At 47.8% G+C, this 22414-nt stretch overlaps 1 protein-coding gene across 2 annotated transcripts; it reads right to left on the bottom strand.

Moving 5' to 3' along the window:
- Nucleotides 1-281: 281 nt before the first annotated feature.
- On the bottom strand, nt 282-21995 carry HMGCS2 (3-hydroxy-3-methylglutaryl-CoA synthase 2). Of its 2 annotated transcripts, XM_002715673.6 has the most exons (10): nt 21842-21995; nt 15467-15921; nt 12255-12380; nt 11240-11404; nt 9432-9597; nt 7072-7242; nt 6010-6116; nt 4960-5085; nt 3287-3398; nt 282-1425 (listed from the first exon to the last, which is right to left on the bottom strand). In XM_002715673.6, the coding sequence occupies exons 1-9, from the start codon at nt 21943-21945 to the stop codon at nt 3292-3294; spliced, it is 1527 nt and encodes a 508-aa protein (XP_002715719.2). In that variant the 5' UTR covers nt 21946-21995; the 3' UTR covers nt 282-1425; nt 3287-3291. The 2 variants fall into 2 exon arrangements, with proteins under 2 accessions (XP_002715719.2, XP_089156224.1); XM_089300098.1 differs by lacking the exon at nt 15467-15921.
- Between the last annotated feature and the right edge of the window lie 419 nt (nt 21996-22414).

The raw sequence follows: 22414 nt of genomic DNA, 5'->3' as shown, positions 1-22414 counted from the left end.
GGCTCAACCACTGATGTGAACGCTTGCCTAGGGCCAGTGTCTCTAGGGCAGGGAAGTAAGCTGGGGAAACTGCTTCACCAGGTTATTTGCCTTGCGGATGTCATAGTACTTGGCATATGGCAGAAATACAATGGAATCTGAAAGGGAAGGCAGGAAGGCACAGGTGAGTCAGACCAGAGTTATGTATATGTCAGTACATGTGCTCTTCTTGGTCTTGGATTTTCCAAGAAGTAGGGTACTGTATTTTCCAAGATATACAGGGGTAATCTTCTCCTTCTCTCTTTTTTTTAATGTTTTAAAGATTTATTTATTTATTTGAAATTCAGAGTTACACAGAAAGAGGAGAGGCAGAGAGAGAGAGAAAGAGAGAGAGAGAGAGGTCTTCCATACGCTGGTTCACTCTCCAACCAGCCACAACACCAGAGCTGTGCCAATCTGAAGGCAGGAGCCAGGAGTGTCCTCCAGGTCTCCCACATGGGTGCAGGGGCCCAGGGACTCGGACTGTCTTCCACTGCCTTCCCAGGCCACAGCGGAGAGTTGGATTGGAAGTGGAGCAGCTGGGTCTTGAACTGGCGCCCATACGGGATGCCGGCACTGCAAGAGGCGGCTTTACCTGCTTCACCACAGCGCCAGCCCCTCCTTCTCTCTTCTTAATTGCCATATATTAAGGTACTTCAAAATGTTCATGGAAAATGGATTATAAGCTGAATTCATTTTAATGCAAAAAGCTGTTTTTTAAAAAATTTCACTTTGAGAGAGAGAGACAGACGGAAATCTCCCATCTGCTGGCTCACTCCCCACATGCCGGCCACAGCCCATCTATGGAAAAATGTGACTGTCCAAAGCAGTGGCTTAGCTGCTGCACCAAATGCCTCCCCCGGATGCAAAACAATCTTGAAATCCATGCATATGAGGGATCTTCAAAAATTCATGGACGGTATGTATTATGCAAAGACTTCAAATTTTTTTGCACCAAAATAAGTTTGTCTTTTAATTCCATTTTTCCACCAGCCCTTTGAAGTAGCCTTGTATTAGTAATATCCAGGAAACCTTAGAAAATGAATAAAGCTTTAACAACTCAGGAATTTGTCAATGCTAATAAAACCACGACATACGATAGGAAACTTTTGTGGATCGTGAAGAAGACAACTGATCCGCCACGTTTCTGGAGGCCGGTATATGAGAGGGGGCCTCCTCTCCATTCCTGCATCTGCGTTTTCGCAGGGGGCCCAGGCCCTTTCCATCACGATCCTGTGCCAGTGACTGCATCAGGGAGACGCGCCGAAGGACCCATGAAGGATGGCTCCTCACCACAGGGGCGATGTGTGCAGGGGCTACCGTTACCGGCTACAAGCAAGATTTGCAAATAGGATTTGTGGGCAGACAGTCTGCTAGCACACTCTTCCCAGAAACAACTGCACTGATCTGTGGAGCAGAAACAAACAAAAGATGATCAATCGCTCACGCGTCTCAGCCTGGGCCCGTGCCCCCAGGACCCGCACCCTGCCAGGGGATGTGCAGCGCACTTCCCTACCTGCAGCCTGAGGAATGAGAGCACTCACGCCCACCCAGCTCCCAGCCTGGATGCCAGAGGGACCTGCGCTCAGGGCTCAGGAGCTCAGGCAGGCGGTGGGTCTGCCTGTGCACCGCCCTGATGCAAAGCCTCCGTTTCACCTGTAGTCTGGTGTGGGTTGCTTGCGTGAGTGATGAAACCAGACAAGAACAAGTGTCTACCACCTGTTATCTTTGTAGGTACAGAGCTGCCTGAGCACTCGGGAGGACTGTCAATCATGAGAGGATGAGAGAGGGCTGATTCGTAAATTCTCCCATGAAAACCCCGAATCTCTCTCTCTCTCTCTCTCTCTCTCTCTCTCTCTGTGCATGACTGAACTCACTCAACACATGTTAAGAGCTGCCTCTTCGGCACCAACCTGCCCCTAAGAACAGAAGTTGAAACAAACAGCTCTCTGTTGGCACTGGAGTCTCCTGAGCCTGCTGACGGAGCTTGCCTTCTCCAGCTGCCTGTCGGCCGCACCTCGCCCAGCCCCTGACACCCCAGCTGCAACTCTTCAGCACCTCACAGTGGGGGCCAAGCAACCGGGGCTGTCCCAGTGGTTGGGGGCGAGCCCTGCGTCTTTCCTCTTCCGCTCATGTGCTTGCTACTGCCTCTCCCGCACCGGCGGGCCGCCTGCTTTCCTTCCCCTGGCCCGTGCCCTGCCTTGAACGCCTTTTTGTGGTTCTCCCTTCCTCTGCTGAAGGAGAGGAAAAGTTAAAAACTTGGGGACTGTATTCATTGAGATGTACAGGTTGTGAAAGAAGTCACTTCTCAGTCTTCCATTCAGCGGATCCTTCCTGTTTGCTAGGCAAACTGAAGGCTGGGTTTGTGAACAAGAAGATTCCAATTCTGAGGACAGGTTGAGCATCCCTAACCCAAAAATCTGCAATACTCCCGTGTCTGAAACTCTTCAACCTGACATGACACTCAAAACGTTTTGGATTTTGGAGTACTTTTTCATCTCAGATTTTTTGAGTAGGGATGCTCAGTTAGCAACGTATGCATTTACCCCAAAATCTGAAAACCCCCCACAGCTGAACCATTATTTGTCCCAAACATTTTGAATAAGGGATACTCAACTTGGACTTGCTTTTCCCTTTTAGAATGTCATAAAGAATTCTCCCATTTCTCTTGTCTTTCTGTCACCCCAGCCTTCTTCCATTGAAGTCTCTTCTTCCTGTGTGTGTCCATACTGATTTCCCAAACCTCATTGCTTCTGCCACAAGGCATCGTTTGACATGAGGTTTGTCAGAGGGCCCTGGTCTCAATTTCCCTCCAGCTGAGGCCTCTGTCTCCAGCAGAACCCTGGGCATCTCTGCTTCCTAACGAATCTGCCCCAGCACACCGGTGTGTACCTCTTTTGACGCTCTTTGCCTTTTGATGATCTCACCCTTTGAGAGCAATGAATTCCATAGCTTCAAGTTCACTGCCTGCTTCCTCTTAAGGATGCTGATCCTGTTTCAATCAAGCTTCTAGGGGAGTTTCTTATCTTGAGCAGATCAGGAAAACATGTCTACTCTTCCCACCCAAGATATCAGAATATGTCCTTCCTTCAGTTTTTTTTTTTTTTTTACTTTCCCAGGCAAAGAGCCCCAAGAGTCTTAATTGGTGCTCATGGTACAAAATCCCCCCCTCTGACCCTCTTGGGCCTGGTTACAGTATCAGACGGCATCTGTTTCCCCAAGAAAGACATCAGGGTTTTATGTCACCAACACTGCAAGCTCCACTCACCACATCTAGATGGGACGCCGGGCATACTTCCGGCGATGGAGCTCGTCCACTCGCTCCAGGTACCAAGTGCCTGGGAAAAGGTTCTTTGTGTCACCGGGTGGTGAGAAATTCACTGTGGAATGAGGAAAACGCACATTAGTCACCAAGAGCTACATGAATTTGGGGAAGAGAAAAAAAGTGATAGGGGTATCTCCAGGTTCACAGTGATGCTCTCCCGACTGGCTGCCCCAGGCTGCGTGGTTGCTTTTGGCACAACAAGCAGAAGCCTGCACCAGCAGAACCAGAGAGGCAGCCACCTTGGATCCAGTAGATTTTGCCATAGGCGCATGCCATCTTCCTGCAGTAAACATGTGCTTCATCCACTGACATCTTCATCACACTCTTGGCAACGGGACCTAGGTTGAGGTGGACCCCAGAGCTTCATGCTTCCTAATAGACACTTTCTCGCTACTCGTACATTGTCTAGCTCTGATTTCTTGCATTGCTCATTCATGTTCATCTCAGAGGTCATATTTTTATTGCCAGTGGTTTTGTTTGCTACAAGGGTCCCCTGTCTCAGAGGAGATGCATGACCGCCAGTCGGTCATCAAAGTGTCCTCAGACACTCCCAATTCTTTGCGTTCTTTCTCCTTTAAGACCACGATACAAACCATGCACCCTAAGTCTTGTTTGAGGAAATGTAGTTACCACAATTTAAAAAATAACATCTGGTATCTCCAGTCCTAACTTTGGCTTTTGTTTCCTTTACATTTGTTGCTTTGAGGGTGGGTAATTTTGTATAGATATTTGATGGAGAAAGGGGGCATTGGGAGAAGACAGTAATATTCATTGATATCTTATTTATGTGCATGAATTCCTCTAATATGTTTGGAAATCTTGCATAGTAAGTATGATTTTAGAAATGAGACAACTAAGAAAAGGTAAATAATTTTCCCAAAGACAAAACAACTAGTACGTGACACAGCTCAGGTTTAGATATGGTCTCCAAGCTCTAAAGTCTGAACTCTCAACTTTTACACTGACAGCGTTTCAACGACTGCAAGTACTTCTGGTTTCCATGGGACAAGGTGGTCTGGTTCAAGGTCTGGGTGGTTAGTTGAAATCCACACTACATATTGCCTTCTGCCTCTTCCCAACTCTGCCTTCTGCTTCTCCTTCCTGCTCCCTTTCCTTTAAATTTATTTGTTTTATTTGTGAGGCAGAGTTATAGAGGGAGAACACACACACACACACACACACAGATATAGATAGAGAGAGATCTTCCATCTGTTGGCTCACTCAAAACAAATGCAATGGCCAGGGCTGGGCTGGGCCAGGCCAAAGCCAGGAGCTTCTTCTGGGTTTCTCACATCAATGCGGCTTTCCCAGACACATTAGTAGGGACCTGGGTCGTAAATGGAGTAACTGGATTCACACTGGTGTTCAGATGGGATGCTGGCACCGCAGGTGGCAGCTTAACTTGCTACTCCACAAGGCTGCCCCCAGCACCTTACCCCAACCCCCCTCCCATTCCCCTTTGACAACAGATCGTCTGGCAGATCTCACAACCATCTCTCGTAGCAGGCTTGACTCTGGACTACGCATGCTAGATTTCTGACAGCTCCCTGGCTCCCAGCTACTGACATCAAGTCTGAGATTGACTTTCTCCCCTTGCTTCCTGCCCTTCTCCTCACCCTTGTGGTAGAATTGCTCCCTTTGGTTCATTATTTCTGTGAATTCCTCAGGAGACATCCGCTTCCGGGAGGCCAGGCGTTTTGGCAGGTCTGATATGCTGGACACCAGTTTCTCCAGAGGAGAGCCTGAGAAGCAAAAGCAAGATTGTTAAGCCTATTTCACTGTCATTATCATTGGTGCCAGTCACCAGTCCAAATGACAGCAGGTTCTGTGGGAGCTTGCACCCCTGGAAAAAGTGCTCTGAGTGTGGCTTGGCATACCAAAACCATAAGCAAAACCACATGTTCATAAAACATACAGGCAGGCACACGCATTTAGTCAAGGCATATCTCACATAGTGCCTGCATCTATCTTTCTTCCTTCCTTCCTTCCTTCCTTCCTTCCTTCCTTCCTTCCTTCCTTCCTTCATTCCTTCCTTCTTTCTTTCCTTATTTGAAAGGTAGAGTGAGAGTGAGAACAAGAGAGGGAGAGAGAGAGAGAGAAAGAGAGAGAGAGGTTTTCCATATACTGGTTCACTCTCCAAATGCCTGCAAAAGCCAGGTTGACCAGGCTGAAACCAAGAGCCAGGAACTCCATCTTAGTCTCCCACAAGGGTGCAAGGGGCCCAGGCACTTGAGCCATCATCTGCTGCTTTCCCAGACACATTACAGGGAGCTGGGATTTGAACCAGTGCTCTGACATGGGATACGGCATCACAAGCAGCCACCGAACCTGGTGCACCACAACACCGGCCCCTGTGTGTTTCTTCTTAATCACATCAGTCATAGAACTGATCAACTTCTCTTGAGCCAGTTGCCACCAAACCACCATTACCCTCTGCCTGGACTCTTGGCTGAGATAATCTGCTCTCCCCATGCCAACCTTGTCTCTAAGGAGTAGCCAGGGAAGCACCGAAATGCACGCACCCCACAGAATCCCTGCACTGCTAACCCCGCTCCGTGAGTTTCTCTGCTTGTCCAGACGGCAGCTTCAGTAGCGAAGAGGCAGAGGTGACTGTTTTGCCAGATGACTGTCATCCAGGGTGCCTGACAGGAAGATGGGAGACTCACCCGGAGAAGCATCCTGGGACACGCGGAATGAGAAAAGGCTTGCTGCTAAGCCAGAGCCGTAAGAGAAGGCGCCGATCCGGGAGCCCGCTAACTCCTGCGCAGAGTGGCTGCAGGGAAGGAAGCCCAGACCAGAAATGCATCAGCACCATGCACTGCACTTCTAATACAGCACCGGCCTCCCAGCCAGACACCTCCCGTCCACCTCAAGGCGCTGGAACCCGGGGCCCGGCACTTGACTCAGCGAGGGACGCTGGCAGACCGGGGACAGGCCTGGGACTAGGAAACCTTAGGAACAGGAAAGCGCTTAATACTCAACATAAGTAAGGGACAGTGAGCACGCAGAATTTGGGGTATAAAGGGAACTTCTCCCCACTCGTGGGAAGAGGAATTCAGAAAATTCTGAAGCCACCTCCAGGGAGAGGGAGGTCAGACCATTGAACTCTCCCTCAAGCCTCCCGCACTGACTGCTCGTGGTTCAGCACTCACATCTTTTTGATTATCCCTTGCTAGGAAAAATTTGATCAAGTTCACTGCTAAGTATTTTTCCTAAGTTACATTCAATATTTCCTTACAAATTCCCACAAAATAGGAAATGAATAGAAATCACACACATTTGGGCACCTGCTACACACTTCAGTTTTATGTCATTTTGGACACTTGGTGTTCATCACAAGTGTGAAGGCAGGTACTGTTATTTTACAAGGGGGGAAATGAGGCACGTGGAGGTTGAGTACTTTTCCAAGGTCAATGCTACTAAGTGGTAAGGGGATTTGAATTCCAGCTGTGGGCCCTGAAGCTGAACCCTCTTTAATCACCATACTCTACTCAGTACATGGAGGTTTTACATAGGTGAGACAAAATTATGTACCCAAGTAGACCTTACACATCCCCTTACATATGCGTGCTCACTCTGGAGACCACTGATTAACACAGGTCGTGGATCTCCCCACACCACTACCTTTGAAACAAGCTTCCTCTCTGCCTTCTTCCCTCCCTTGCTCCAGTTGCCCCCGAGGACCATGTGATTTGGGGTGTGGAGGAGGGGCCAGACACAGAACTCACTGGGACAGGAGTGAGGCCAGGCACCCATACAGGGATGAGGTGTACATGTTCCCGTTGTGTGTGGAGAGGTAAAGGGAGGCCTTGGTCTTCTTGTTGAACGTGTCCAGAGAGGCCTTCAGAAGAGCTTTATCCACTTCCTTGTTGTTGTAGGTATCTTCCAGCTTCAGGCCCCTGTGTGGCAGGCAGAGGGGGCCAGGTGAGGAGCCACAGGAGGGGGTGGGGGAGCAAGGGGGGAAGGAGCAGCTTCAGGAGAGAAGACCTTTAGGCACATGTTTTATGACAACATTTGGAAATACGGAAAGGCATGCACGTGCGCATGCACACACACACACAGAAACCCACGGCAACTGCAGTGCTACCATTCAGAGACTGCACTCAGGGTGTAGTTTACTTGTAGCCTCTACATCTACTTTCATATGATCTACTAGCAAACTAGAGATAAACTATACCATGCATTCTGTTTAGCGTGTTGTCTTAGTAAATACTTTTTTCCACGACAGTGAATAATCTTCCATAATGTAATTTTCAAAGAGCACAGAATGGCCCATGACAAGGTATCTTGCTTTAAATAATTTCACCCCTGCTCCTCACTATTTAGCTTACAATGAACAGCTCCTTGTCCTTCTACTTTTTATTTGTTTAAATTGTATTTATTTGAAAAGCAGAGAGACAAAGAGGGAGGGAGAGACAGACAGAGAGCGACAGAGACAGAGAGAAAGAGATCTTCCACCTTCTGGTTCACTCCCCAATGCCCACAAGCACTGGGGGGTGGACTGGGCTTCAGCCCGGGAGCCCAGAACTCACTCCAGGTGCTTCTCATGGGTGGCTGGGACCCAAGCAGACAAAGAGTCATCACTCTTTGTCTCTCACAGTGTAGTGTACATGAGCAGGAAACACTGGAAGCGGAGCCAGATCTCTAACCCAGACACCCAATACGGGATGCAGCTGCTTAGACCCAGCCCTGCTTGTGTTTTCAACACGAATAATGAACCAAAAGGCATGCACATCCTTTAAGGCTTTAGCTTCATGCTCTGCTATTACTCTTCTAAACACTTGTATCCGTTTACACATCCACTATTGTTCCTTTTTCCAAAGCCTTGTCCATTCTGGCTATTCAAGTCCTATAAAGATTACATTGAAGAACATGGTAACTTGCCTATTTATTTCTTTAACACTTAAAAATGTGATTATATGCATTTCCTCTTTAAGAAAATTTCTTGTTCATCTCTTTTGCTCATTTTTTTCACTAAGGTATTTATCTTAATACTGATAAAATCTTTTTTAAAAAGCTTTACTTTATTTATTTATTTATTTGGAAGGCAGGGTGACAGAGAGAGGGAGAGATGCAGAGAGATCCTCCATCTGCTGACTCATTCCCCCAAATGGCTGCAATGACCCAGACTGGGCCAGCCAGAAGCCGGGAACTCCATCTAGGTCTCCTGATGGGTGGCAGGGGCCCAAGTACTTGGGCCATCTTCTGCTGCCTTCCCCGGGATCCTGACAGGGAGCTGGATGGAGAGCAAAGGAGCTCATACTCATACTGGCACTCTGGTATGGGATTCTGGCATCGCAAGGGGCAGCTTCACCCACTGTGCCACATCACTGTCCCTGATAAGAGCTTAGATTACAGATACTAAGCTGTTATCTTTGGTACATTTTTTACTTAAATAGGGTGGGTCTTGCAAGTGTTGTTTGTGCTAATTGTGATGGTTTAGCCAGTGAGTTAGTGGTAGGGTTGGGAGCTGTAGTTAGTAACAGGGACAATGTTGGTAAAATAGTCTAAGCTTGAAATTAAAAAAAAAAAATCAACAAGAAAGGGAAAGCTTGGCAGTGCGCATGCTGCTTTCCCGCATATCCCACAGTAGCAGCCACACAGAGCTCTCTTCCTGCCCTTCGACATCTAAGGGGGTGGGCCAGACTAGCTCCATTCTACAGATGGGGGAGATGGAGACAACAAGCAAGGGACTCCCAGGGTCTCCTGCATCTGCCGGCTGTGTCCCCGCAGACTGTGAGACCTCCTAGGGCAGGGGTCCTGGAGTCACACGCACCTCTGTGTCTGGAGCCTTTAGGAGGATGCCCGGTGCACAGCAGCTGCTGAGCACGGTGCCATCGCCACACTCCCCTTCCCCTCCTACTTATTCTCTGTGCTTTCTCACACACAGTCACAGGATCCAGAGGTGCTGGCAGATGTTCTGTGCCCCCGCCCCGGAAGTACACGCGGAGGGCTGTGGGCAGACTGTAGCCCCTGGCTCCACATAAGTCTTGGCAACCTTCCCGTTGCTGTTGTCCAGTCTCGACATGAGGGAGCCTCCTCCCTGCTCACTCCTCAGCCTCTCTAGGTCCTCCCACACAGAACTTACCTGAAGGCCTCCAGCCCCTTGTATACGCTGGATTGGGTGTCGTCGCTGGCTGACAGGAAGTCATTGAGCACCAGGCGAGCCAGAGATTTCTGGACCATCTTGCAAAAGGGGGTGTGGAAGATCATGTACTGCAGATCATCGAGGGTGAAAGGTCTGTCGATGCCGTCTGGAAGAGCAAGGGCAAAGTCAAGGGCGCAGCAAGACACATGAGCCACGAGGAGCAGGATGTGATGGCACTTGGGGGCTGGGGCTCCCAGAAAACTAGTTGCTGCCCCCAGCAAACACAGCTCATCCATTTCACCTGCACTTCCTACACACCCTCTGTGAATGAGAAAGGTGCGAAGGAAACGAGCATCTTTGTATCTACCATCGCCAACCTCTGCAGCAGCCGCTTTCTCTACACCAGACTGATGCTGTCCCATTTGCTTGATTTTCTGACGCAGGAAATAGGGTCTCCAAAACACTAAGTGAGTCATAGAATTACTAAAAGCCACCCAACTTAAAGAAGGCAGCCTCAGGTTTGCGCTCTGACACCTCTGTCCCTGCAGCACGGCCTGGTCTCCCACTCTGAAGGGGAGGGCACTGCAGCCTCTGGCTGTAGAAGTTTGCAATTTAGCGCTGTGATCAAAACAGCAGCCATCAAGGTCCACAGGAGAAAAGGGGTCAAGTTTAAATGCAATGTGAATTCAGAGGGCAGTGGGAGCAATTAGTTACTAGCGACTGTACAGTGGGAAGACAGAGACAGGCTAAGTTGACTTCATACCCATACACCACCTCTACCAGGAGCCACAGCACAGTGGAAAGGGGCAAGAAGTAATCCTGATGCCCCTCCCTGAGCATCCATGGTGCAATGCTCCAGCTCAGGACTGTCCCACAGTGAGCGCTGCCTTTCACACCTGTCACCCACCTGGGCACAGCCAAGCACGTAAGCACACTTTTCACTTTTTAATAAATGGATCTCCCTGTATTTTTAAAGCAAAATCCATTTGCTTCTTTTCTGATGATGAAAGTAATCATTTTAACAGGAAAATTAATAAACTAAAGGTAAAAATAAAATCAACCTGGAATACCCCATCCAGAGAAAAATTGCTCGTAACACTTCAGTATACAGAAAATATAGGTAAAATATTTCAACATCCATCAGACCAAGAGTCAAATTGTACCTGACTCAGAAACAAATCCCAGCCCCAGCAGGATGTGGCTACTCTGCCTCACAACAGTATCTTCCCAGGTGGCTGACACCACTGGTTTCATCCTGGGAGCTTTGGCCCTGCATCATTTACTTACTTTGATTTAGCACAAGTTAGAGGCAATTTTATATTTGGGTTTGAGAGACATCAAATAGGTTTTAGCATAGACCCTGGGAAGAGCGTAAGAGAGGGATATGATGAAACTCTTTTAACACTGCTTTTCATTGAAGGAAAAAAAAGATCTTGTATGCATTACGATTGGCTCCCTACACTCATGAAGACATTTAGGCCCCAGAGTCTGATGTAAATGGTTAATGAATTAGGATGGAAGTTTGATCCAACTATAGTGTCCCAAGGTGGGGCCTTAGGGGAGTGATTAGATTTGATTTGGTTCCTGGGTTGGAGCCTCATGGTTGAATCATGATGCCTAAACCAATGGGGTTGCCAAATCTTAGGCTGAGAATCCCCCAAATGGCAAGTCAAAATAAACCTTTTCCCTTCACAAACAGTGCCTCTCAGGAATTTTACTTTGTTAGTATCAAAAGCTGAACAATACTGTGTGGCTGACACTTTCAGGCACAAATAGAGCCACCACCTCCCGCCACCTGGATCCCCTACCTCGCTTCCACTGCTTCTGGATCTTTTGGCGGTATGCTGTGTAACATCGATCCAGTGCCCGAAAGTAGCACTGGATGGACAGCTTCCCATCCACCAGCGGGTACTCGGAGGCCAGATTTGGTTTGTAGAAGTCATACGCGTTCTCCATATGGGTGCCCCGAAGCCCTGGAAAGACAGAGTGTTGAAAGGACTCCACAGTGTGACCCTCCTCAAGTAGAAAGGGTGGGGAAACCATGGAAAAGGAGCCTCCGTGCCCAAGCCAAGGCCTGATCAACGCTCCTCCTGTATCGAAAGGAGTGGAGTAGATTGTTAGTTTCACATAAATGAGATCTGTGTTTCCCTTTCCACACCTATGTGGACTTGGCAAAACCTGCCACAGAAGCCAAACGCCTCAAAGGGAAGACTTTCTTTTTTTCTTTTTTTTTTTTTCTTTTTCTGACAGGCAGAGTGGACAGTGAGAGAGAGAAGCAGAGAGAAAGGTCTTCCTTTTGCCGTTGGTTCATCCTCCAATGGCCGCCGTGGCCGCCGCGCTGCAACCAGCGCACCGCGCTGATCCGATGGCAGGAGCCAGGTGCTTCTCCTGGTCTCCCATGGGGTGCAGGGCCCAAGCACTTGGGCCATCCTCCACTGCACTCCCTGGCCACAGCAGAGAGCTGGCCTGGAAGAGGGGCAACCAGGACAGAATCCGGCACCTCAAAGGGAAGACTTTCACTGCACACCCAGTCAGCTTCTTTCTTCTGCAGCTGCCAGTTTGGTTTCCTAAAGTCCCTCATCAGCAGCAGTCATTCCCCATGTCCTTGTTCCAATGCATGACAATGCAGAAGAGCAAACCTCACTGATTGCTCCAAATCCCTTCCTCCCACCCTGTGCTCCCCAGATCCACCTTTCGGTGGCAATCAATACCACCCTCAAAATCACATCTCAGCTCTTAAGCAATGAGGATGCCAATCTGGGATTAACATCTATGCATTCAGCTCTGTCACACACAATCCTTTGGTAACAGTGTGCTACAAACCTTGCTCCAAGGCCAGAGGGGCATGGGGCCCAATCAGCATTGCCACAGCTCCAGCCCCACCTGTAGGTCGGGCATTACCGTCAGGATAGACTGCGATGTCGCCACAGACCACCAGTGCATAGCGACCTGCAAAGGGAAGGGAGACAGAATTATCATCATGAACCAGCTCGAGAGTGGACAGGGCACCTCCCATGTGTCAGGCACAAGCATAGGTACTGGGAATAGAGCAGTGAACAAGCCTCAGAATCCCAGCTCTGTGAGTTTATGTTCTAGTGAAGCTCGTGGTCCATCTGACATGCAAAGTCCCGACATGCTAGCTCAAGTATTCAGAATTCTGTCTCTGAATTCAATGAAGAATTTGCTACTTGGTGTGGTAAAGACAATTTAGGTTGACACTAATCACCATATAGCATTTCACGATCCTAAGATTTCTTCCAAATTACAAGAAGGCCAAGGAGTAGAGGGAAAAACTAGTATTTACAATACAAGCTAGATACTAGTTATTCTCAAACAATACTTAAACCACCCAATGAGGTACTTAATGTCCATATTTGTGGGTGAAGACACTGTCTTCCAGAGAGATGTTTGCAGTGATGTGCTTCAAGCTATCAATGTTCCGAAGAATAGGCTCTTTGATTTTTGGGTAAAGGCTGATGGATGTCCCTTGCCTGTCATTTCTATATTTCAGTTACATATCGGTGCTGGTAATGATGGTAGGGGTTGCTAGAGAGGTAATAGTCAGGTGTTAAGTGGGAAAGAAAGTGTAGGAACAGATTTGACTACTCAGAGACAGGAACATCCCACATTAATGGAACCGTTTATGGTAAGGCCAGCTAGTGCCATTTAAAAATCACCGAGTGGGGCCAGCGCCGCGGTGCAGTAGGTTAGTCCTCCACTTGCGGTGCTGGTATCCCATATGGGCGCCGGTTCTAGTCCCGGCTGCTCCTCTTTCAGTCCAGCTCTCTGCTAAGGTCTGGGAAAGCAGTAGAAGATGGCCCAAGTCCTTGGGCCCCTGAAGTCGCATGGGAGACCAGGAAGAAGCTTTTGGCTCCTGGCTTCGGTTCAGCGTAGCGCTGGCCATTGCAGCCATTTGGGGACTGAACCAATGGAAGGAAGACCTATCTCTCTGTCTCTCCCTCTCACTGTCTGTGACTCTACCTCTCAAATAAATAAATCTAAAAAATATATGGAATTGCACTGTCTTGCTATATGAACAGAGACAAACAGTTAAACCTCTCTTGGCATCTTTTTAAAGCAAAGGATATTTGATTAGATGACCTCTAAGTTTCCTATCAACATCAAGATTTTATAATGAATTTTATAAATAATGTTTACTGCAGTTCCCAAGGTTTTTAATCCTAGTTTCAAATTTAGTACATATCAAGTGCTTTGATTGCCAAGGTACTATTCTTTCACATCTCTGTAGATTATTTTACTCAACCCTGCTAACTCTGCTAGTCAGACAGGCACATAAGAACCCCTGGGGCTCAAGGTGGTTAAGGTACTTATCAGCAGTTATTAACAGAGTTAGGTTTTCTTTTTTATTTTATAGAAAGCTTTTATTTAATAAATATAAATTTTATAGGTACAACTTTTGGATTATAGCAGTGGGTTTTTAACTCTTATTTTGTACTATTTCCCTTGGACATTTTCTTGCCATCACAGCCTGGGTTATTCCTTCAACATAGTATTGATGGAAGATATAAGGAAAATACATGGTAATATTACCACATTCAGCAAAAATCAAAAATGGAGGAGCCACGCAGGAGAGGAGGGTTGGAAATACTGTGTGACTGTTTATCCTGAGGTTCTCTGGACCTATTTCTATGAGGATATTGACCTACTAACATATAAACTTAGATAAATCTTTCTTTTTTATAAAAAGATTTATTTATTTGAAAGATGGAGTCAGAGAGAGAGAAAGAATCTTCCATCTGCTGGTTTACTCCCCAAATGACCACAATGACTGGGGCCAGGGGCATTAGTAGGGAGCTGGATCACAAGTGGAATACCTGGGACTCCATGCAGCACTCATATGGAATGTTGGTATTGCAAACAGTGGCTTAACCAGGTCTATCAATATCACCTATGAGCGTGGGCATTTGGCTCAGCAGTTAAGATGCTACTGCTTGGAAAGCCCCCATCCCTACTGGAATTCTTGAGTTCAAGTCCCGATCTACTTCTGATTCCAGTTGCCTGCTAATGTCCTCCCTGGGAGGTAGTGGTTATGGCTCAAGTACTTGAGTTCCTGACAGCCACATCGGAGACCCAGGTTGAGCTGCCATCTCCTGGCTTTGGCCTGGACCAGTTCTGAGTGTTGCAGGTATTTAGTGAGTGAACCAGTAGATGGAAAATCTCTGTCTGCCTCTGCCCCTTTGCCTTTCAAATAAATAAAGCATTTTTAAAAATTAAAAACTCAGGCCGGCGCCGCGGCTCACTAGGCTAATCCTCCGCCTAGCGGCGCCGGCACACCGGGTTCTAGTCCCGGTCGGGGCGCCGGATTCTGTCCCGGTTGCCCCTCTTCCAGGCCAGCCCTCTGCTGTGGCCCGGGAGTGCAGTGGAGGATGGCCCAGGTGCTTGGGCCCTGCACCCCATGGGAGACCAGGAAAAGCACCTGGCTCCTGGCTCCTGCCATCGGATCAGCGCGGTGCACCGGCCGCAGCGCGCCAGCCGCGGCGCCCATTGGAGGGTGAACCAACGGCAAAGGAAGACCTTTCTCTCTGTCTCTCTCTCTCACTGTCCACTCTGCCTGTCAAAAAAATAAATAAATAAAATAAAATAAAATAAAATAATTAAAAACTCAGTATCACCTATATCTCCTAGATTCTTAGAAGGTGTTTAAGAGATAAACAGGTGCAGTCAAAAGAGAAATGTATTGAGTTTGGTTTGGTGTCCTGCCTCCATTCTCATTATGAACAATATTATCAGGTCTTCCATTTTCTAATCTGCAAATCAAGGATAAGGCTCACATCCTAAGCTGTTGTAAGGACTAAATGAATGGCCAGGTGAACATGCTTCCTACCTACCTGTGTAGCTCTAAACAGTGCATTTGGTTATTACTAGACTGGTCTGTTGAACAACAGCAGCAGCTGTATGAGTAAGTTGTCCTTCCTTCCCAGGAGGAAGCCATCTGGGGATCTGAGAAACAATACCAACAGGGTCCGCCTCCAACCCCAACTCCTTTCTTACATAAGGCCCCTGGCCCCACATACCATCCCAATAGCTGGACTCCATCCAGTTGGCGGCATTGAAGAGGGAGGCAGTGCCACCATAGCAGGCATTGGTGGTATCTATGCCTTCGATGTCTGTGTTGCCTGAGTCCTGGAAGAGTTCCATGAGCACTGTTTTGACAGCCTTGGACTTGTCAATGATGGTCTCTGTGCCCACTTCCAGCCGGCCCACGGAGTCCCACGGGAGCTGTGTGCGCTCCATTAGCCGTTGCACTACTGTCAGGCAGAGGGAATTGATGTCCTCCTGGACCGAGCAGAAGCCCATCTGGGTCTGACCCAAGCCCACGGTATACTTTCCTGCTTCCACATTGTTAAACTTCTCCAGGTCAGTCTGGTCCACGTATTGGGCTGGGAAGTAGACCTCCATGGCGAGGATGCCCACATCCTTTGGCCAGGTATCTGTTTTGGCCAGGGGGGCAGCAGAGACTGTGGAGAACCTGTGGTGGAGATAACGATCACAGTTCCACTGGAGTCCTCCAGCCACTTTCCTCAAAGACAGTCAATGGTAAACATGTAACTCTCTTTTGAAATATATGTTGAAGCTATGTTATCAGATGACTACAAATTTAGTACTGTTCTGCCTTTAAAATGAATTGGTTCTGGCTGGCGCCGCGGCTCACTAGGCTAATCCTCTGCCTTGCGGCGCCGGCACACCGGGTTCTAGTCCCGGTCAGGGCGCCGGATTCTGTCCCGGTTGCCCCTCTTCCAGGCCAGCTCTCTGCTGTGGCCCAGGAGTGCAGTGGAGGATGGCCCAAGTCCTTGGGCCCTGCATCCCATGGGAGACCAGGATAAGTACCTGGCTCCTGCCATCGGATCAGCGCGGTGTGCCGGCGCGCTGCGGCCGGCCGCGGCAGCCATTGGAGGGTGAACCAACGGCAAAGGAAGACCTTTCTCTCTGCCTCTCTCTCTCACTGTCCACTCTGCCTGTCAAAAAAAAAAAAAAAAGAAGAATAAAAAATGAATTGGTTCTTTTATGCCTATTAAATATCCCTTTTTATGTTGGGGATACTTGTCTGCTTGTCGTGAAGTCAGCATAGCTACGCTGTTTGACTATTGCTTGTGTGATGTGATTTTTTTCTGTCCTTTTATATTTCCTCTCTCTCAGATACTTTGTACTTAACATGCATTACTTGTAAAAAGTATCTAGTTGAGGGGCCAGTGCTGTGGCTTAGTGGGTAAAGCCACCACTTGCAGTGCCGGCATCCCATATAGGCACCGGTTTGAGTCCCTGCTGCTCCACTTCTGATCCAGCTCTCTGCTATGGCCTGAGAAAGCAGTAGAAGATGGCCCATGTCATTGGGTCCCTGCACCCGTGTTGGAGACCCAGAAGAAGTTCCTGGCTCCTGGCTTCAGATCAGTGGAGCTCCAGCCATTGAGGCCAACTGGGGAGTGAACTAGCGATGGAAGACTTCTCTCTCTCTCTCTGCCTCTCCTTCTCTCTCTGTGTAACTCTGAATTTCAAGTAAAATAAAATAAATCTTTAAAAAAATCTGGTTGAGTTTTTAAAAAACGTTTAAAAAATCTTAAAATAGTGATAATTTAATTAGAGTATTTAATCTAACTCTATTTATTGTAATTACTGATATAGTTGGAATTAAGCCTACCATCTTTCTATTTGTTTCACATGTTCTTTGTGCCTTTATTTTCCCTTTCCTATATTCTTCTTAATTAAGCAAATATTTATTTTTAAATTTTACCTCCTTTTCCTTTTAGTGGTAACTGCAGAGATATGACATGTATACATAACACATTATGATTTAACAATACTTCTACTCCTTTCTGAACTTTAGGTTGACTTCATTTAGCATCCCCTCTCTTGGAGCTAGTAATGTCATATATTTTATATCTATGTCTGTTATAAACCTTTATGGGACATAATTTTTTAAATTTCACTCATTTAAAATGTGTATGTCTCATTATCTGTCTTTCTCTTTTTTTTTCCCATGCAAGAACATACCCTGTTTTTCTCCTTTTAAAGGAAGTTTTCTGCTTGTTTCCCTCTTGTCTGGTTTTCCACTGTTTACAGAGCACACCCTGCATACCACCAGTCCAGAAACACAACAGGGGATAAGACTGTCTTGGTGCCTCCAAAGGGAACACAACCTAATGGAGGAGCAACAAGCAAACCTGTGGGCCAAAGAGAGCAATTCTCCCATCCAAGTACTACCCAGACCCAACCCTGCTTAGCTGCTGAGATCAGATGAGATCGGGTGTGGTCAGGGTGGTATGGCCTTAGACCAAAGAGAGCAATTCTAAATGAGGGCAGAGAGAAAATGGGGAGGGCCAGTAGGAGAGGGAAGAATTCTATTTCTCTCCTGCATCTGCCCACCTTGCTTCAGCCCTGACTCTTGATTAAAAATCTGGGGTTTCTCCTCGCAGTTGTAAATACGGAATTCACTAAGTTTGTGTCTCACATGCTCCCGTGTGGAAGCACCTGTGGTCTCGTCACTTTTGCCATGTTCTTTACTGTACAGGTGGTGAAAGGCATACGCTGGTGAAATGCTCCAAGTGACTTCATTGTTTTTTATGTGTCAGAAATACTCTGGCCCTTTGCTGCTGCCTTGCATGCCAGGCTTATAAATTTATCTCTGATAAATTCAGCCCAAGTGTAACTATTAGTTATTATCAGGATTCTGGGCCTCTGGGAGACCCAGTGTTCCCACCAGGAGGGTCACGGTTAAGGATGGCTCTGAGCAAAATTGGGTCGTATCGCAAGCTAGTGAGGAAAGGGATTGATGTCCAGCAACAGCTGACAAGAGACACTCGGAGTTTCTTTATCTGCCCTATTTATGTGGTGACCTCCAAATAACTGGAGTTTGTACTTTCAAATATTTGTGGAGGAGCTTCCCCTAGGACCTCGAAGCTAATGGTTAGCCAGCGCTGGGGCCTGCCAGTGTGGCTGGCTTTCCGCACCAGCCTCATTCCCAATCTGCCTTCCCTGGGTTAAATCTCCCTCTATTCGCAGTTTGAAATCTAAAGTTGCACAGAGAAATGATAACTGTTTAGGTGCTGGATATGCCAATGACCCTAAACTCATCATTGTAGGTTATATACATGTATGGACATGTCCCACTGCACTTCATAAACAGGTACAATTTTTATGTGTCAATTAAAAGCAAAAACATGTTAAAGCAGCTTATTAAATTTATAGTACTTTGGGGCCGGCACTGTGGCGCAGCAAATTAAAGTTCCAGCTTGCAGCACTGGCATCCCATATGGGCACCGGTTCGAGTCCTGGCTGCTCCTCTTCCAATCCAAGTCTCTGCTGTGACCTGGGAAAGCAGTACAAGATGATCCAAGTCCTTGGGCCCTGCACCCGTGTAGGAGACCTGGAGGAGGCTCTTGGCTCCTGGCTTTGGATCAGCTCAGCTCTGGCCATTGCGGTCATTTGGGGAGTGAACCAACGGAATGGAAGACCTTTCTCTCTCTCTGGCTCTACATCTCTCTCTGTAACTCTTTCAAATAAATAAAATAATTCTTTAAAAAATAAATTTATAGTACTTTGTTAAACACTTTAATTCACTGTATCAGCACAATATACAACATTTCTTTTAAAGAACATTCTTAGACTCCTATTTTCAACAAGTCCCTACAACACCCACAACTCCTACAATACCAGCTCCTTGAAATAGCAGTTTTTACAGCTCATCATTTTGCTTAAGAAGATATAGTTTAGAAGAAGTGTTGGTAAGCACTTCCTTACACACATATAGCTCAAACACTTAACATTCACTGAATTTCACATCTTTTTGAGCAACATTATTTTTAACATGTATCCAGGCACCTCACTAACATGCATTAGATCTGCAAACTGGAACAACGGTGTTTACAACTAAGCCTGTGGCCCACATGGTAAGAAATACCTTGAAAGAAGCTATTTAAACACTTCATTACACACACACACACACACACACACACACCAGAAGAAAGAAAAGGAGAACTCTAAGCGTGCAAAGACAAGTTTCAATAATCAATTGCTTTGTAAGTTTTGTAACTCTCTTGGTAGGGGGCTATTTCTGGAAATAGATCACAGAGCCTTAAAGTTAACAGAGAAAAGCTTCCAGAAGCATCAGATCACTGTAGCTAAGGGAATCCTTCTAAGGGGCCCAGGAGCATTTGGCCTGGTGATTAAAACTGATTGGGACTCCCACATCCCATACTGGAGTACCTGTGCTTGAGTCCTGGCATCACTCCCAATACCAGCTTCCTGCTAATGGACATGCTGGGAGGCAGCAGGTGACGGCTCAAGTATTTGGGTCCCTGCTACCAGGCAGGGAGACCTGGATTGAGTTTCCAGCTTCTGCTTGTTGAGGGCATTTGGGGAGTGTACCACTGGATGAGTCAGTCTCTCTGTTTCTCTCTCTCTCTCTCTCTCTCTCTCTCTCCTCTCCTCTCCTCTCCCCCCACCTCCTTCTCAAGTAAATAAATGAATAAAAATTTTAAAAGAGTGTCATTCTAACTTTCTTTAAAGAATGATCACTTTATTTAATTCAAAATCAGCTTTGCTCTGGTGCTGCCTAGTTCAAAAACATGCACAAAGCTTTGTTTCTTTACTCCATCTCTTCTGCTTTCCTCCTATTTCAAAATGGATGATGCCATGCCAGGCGCTGTGCTGGGAAGGGGCTCCAGGGGGAAAGAGGCTGGGCAAGCAAAGACAGGACAGTGTTCTGGAGGCCCTCCTTGACCAGCATGTGCAATGAGGTGAGCACACAGATAACCTGGCAAGGCAGGGCGTGATGAGGGACACAGAGGCATATGGGACTTCAGTGGAAGCGGAGATTTTTGTGGGTGGGATCATCGGGTAGGGCTGAATCAAAGGGGCTGCACTGGAGATGGTTCTCTCTCATCTGATGAAGAGTTGGAGGGGATAGAAGGGGCAGTTGTCACTAGAGGGAGTGCTTGAGCAGGAAAAGGGAACCTGGAGACAAGGGTGTGGGGGGTGGAATAGGGAGACAACATGGGGGTGTTCAAAAAGCTTGTGGGAAATGCATGCTCTCAAGACACTATGAGTGGATTTCGGCACTTCTATCACCAATGCTAATGTGTTTTCTAATTCCACTTTTTTCCAGGAATTTTTGAACCAGCCTCCCATGTGAAGACAGTAGGAGGTGGAGGGCACACTTCCTACTAAATCCTACGGGAGCACAGCAGACGCTGTGTGGAGGAGTTCTGAGAATGGGCTTAGAGCTGAAGCAAGTGGGACTGGAGGGGGCACAGACACACAGCAAGGAGGTCACTCATAGAGGACATTCTTGGCGTCAGTTCATGCCAAGGGCAATGGATTGACTGTGAATTCACCAAAAGGGAAATGTGAATGACACGTACAAGAGTGTGAACCAAGGAAGTTGGACTGTTGGTAGGGAATGAGTTTTGCAGAGTAAATTCACGCCAAGCTCTTTCTTACAAGTACGGACGCAGGTTAGAGTCTGAGCCTGGATATTTGATCTATATGCAACAGTTTGGAAGGGGGTGGGGAGACTGTGGACTACAGGAGAATCATGAAGAAGATGAGAAGCTAATGAGTGCCACCCCTCCCCCCATCTACACACCAGGTTCCTTGTATCCTGGGCAAGAGAAGACAATGGATCAAAATCATGTTTTCTAAGGATTCAGTCTTCATGGAATGTTAAGATGGAAGGAAAGGAAAGGCTAGTCCTGAGGGGTGTGGGTGGCTTAGGGGTGGGGGCTGGGAGCCTGGGGCACTCGCTTAACTCTGTGCTGCCATTGCAACTTGGAGACTGCAAGTAGTTGGGACTGGTGGAAGTTTTACAAAGGGAAGGTGTGTGTGTGTGTGTGTGTTCTTTCACAAGCAAATGCATGCACGCATATGCACACATACACACACACACACACACATACTCACTCATCTTTACATTTCACTTTCCCTTTTCCTAAAATCGGAGCACAGAGGAGACAGCTCTTATCAGCCCATTTCAGATCTTGCTGCAGGGACTCAAAGCCACTGATTTTATTAACACTGCCATTGGCACAGAGTCCCCAAGGGTCTTGGCAGGGCCTGGGAGCAAAGGTGGGAGTGTTGGTGGAGATGCCGGAGCTGCAGGCCCTTGTTCTTAAATTGCTGCTGCTTTGTGCAGCTGCTGGAGTCAGATGCCATCATTGGCCACAAACACAGCCCATGTGGTAATTCTGAGACCCCTTAATTCTAAACTTGAAAGAAACTGGCTATTCAGAGATGAGGTTGAGACCCCGAGGAGTCACCCTGCTTGTCCAAGGCCATGCCCACCTGGCCAACTTTTGACCAGCATTCCAGAGAGATTGTCCTGGGGCAGGCCCCCTGCCTGTGTCTCAGGGTCCCACAGGCTTCCCTGGACAGCCCCTGAGAAGGCCGTGACTCACCTTTGCTGGGCTGCGGGGAGCAGGCGAGCAGGTGCCAGGGAGGCCTCCCGCAGTGCTGTGTTCACTCGTAGGACCTGCCTCACCGGAGTCAACAGCCGCTGCATGTTCGGAGGAGCAAGCACAAAGCTGGGAGTTCACAGCCCTTGGGAGAGATGCCCAGCGACGCCCGAGGAGGCTTTATAGAGCCCTGAGACTCCTGCCTTCAGAAGCCCCGCCCCTGCTTATCCAGGCACAGTCTGCTTTGAAAACTGGGCCAAAGGTCTCACTAGGAAGAAACAGGGCGGGGGGGGGGGGGGCAGAGAAAAACATCACCTCTTGGACATGCAGGCAGCATGCAGCTGCCTTGCTCCTAGCCATGTGTGGGGACGGCTGGCTCGGATTCCTCCTTGCTCAGGCTCCTGTGGGCTGTTATGCTTCTGCACAGCCGTGGAAGAACGGAAGTCATGACGTTCCACATAGCTTGTCCCAGAGTGAACCCCTGGCCTGTCATAGTCCTGGACTCCTCACCTGAGTGGCTCTCATTTGGTCCTCCATCACCCTGTCTGTGGTGTTAGCTGTAATTAATGCACTGTG

Source organism: Oryctolagus cuniculus, chromosome 7 (genome assembly GCF_051225735.1).
Source record: "Oryctolagus cuniculus isolate XC-2025 breed Fujian yellow rabbit chromosome 7, ASM5122573v1, whole genome shotgun sequence".
Lineage (NCBI taxonomy): Eukaryota > Metazoa > Chordata > Mammalia > Lagomorpha > Leporidae > Oryctolagus > Oryctolagus cuniculus.
The sequence above is the reverse complement of the archived record's forward strand: the minus strand, read 5'-3'. Positions and strand labels throughout refer to the sequence as shown.

Excerpts from the sequence above, each read along its gene's own strand:
- HMGCS2 (XM_002715673.6), bottom strand. The coding sequence starts at position 21,945 with ATGCAGCGGCTGTTGACTCCGGTGAGGCAGGTCCTACGAGTGAACACA. Across the intron at positions 15,922-21,841 it reads CTCCCCGCAGCCCAGCAAAG|GTTCTCCACAGTCTCTGCTG; the intron begins GTGAGTCACGGC and ends TCTCCACCACAG. Across the intron at positions 5,086-6,009 it reads GTCCCAGGATGCTTCTCCGG|GCTCTCCTCTGGAGAAACTG; the intron begins GTGAGTCTCCCA and ends TTTGCTTCTCAG.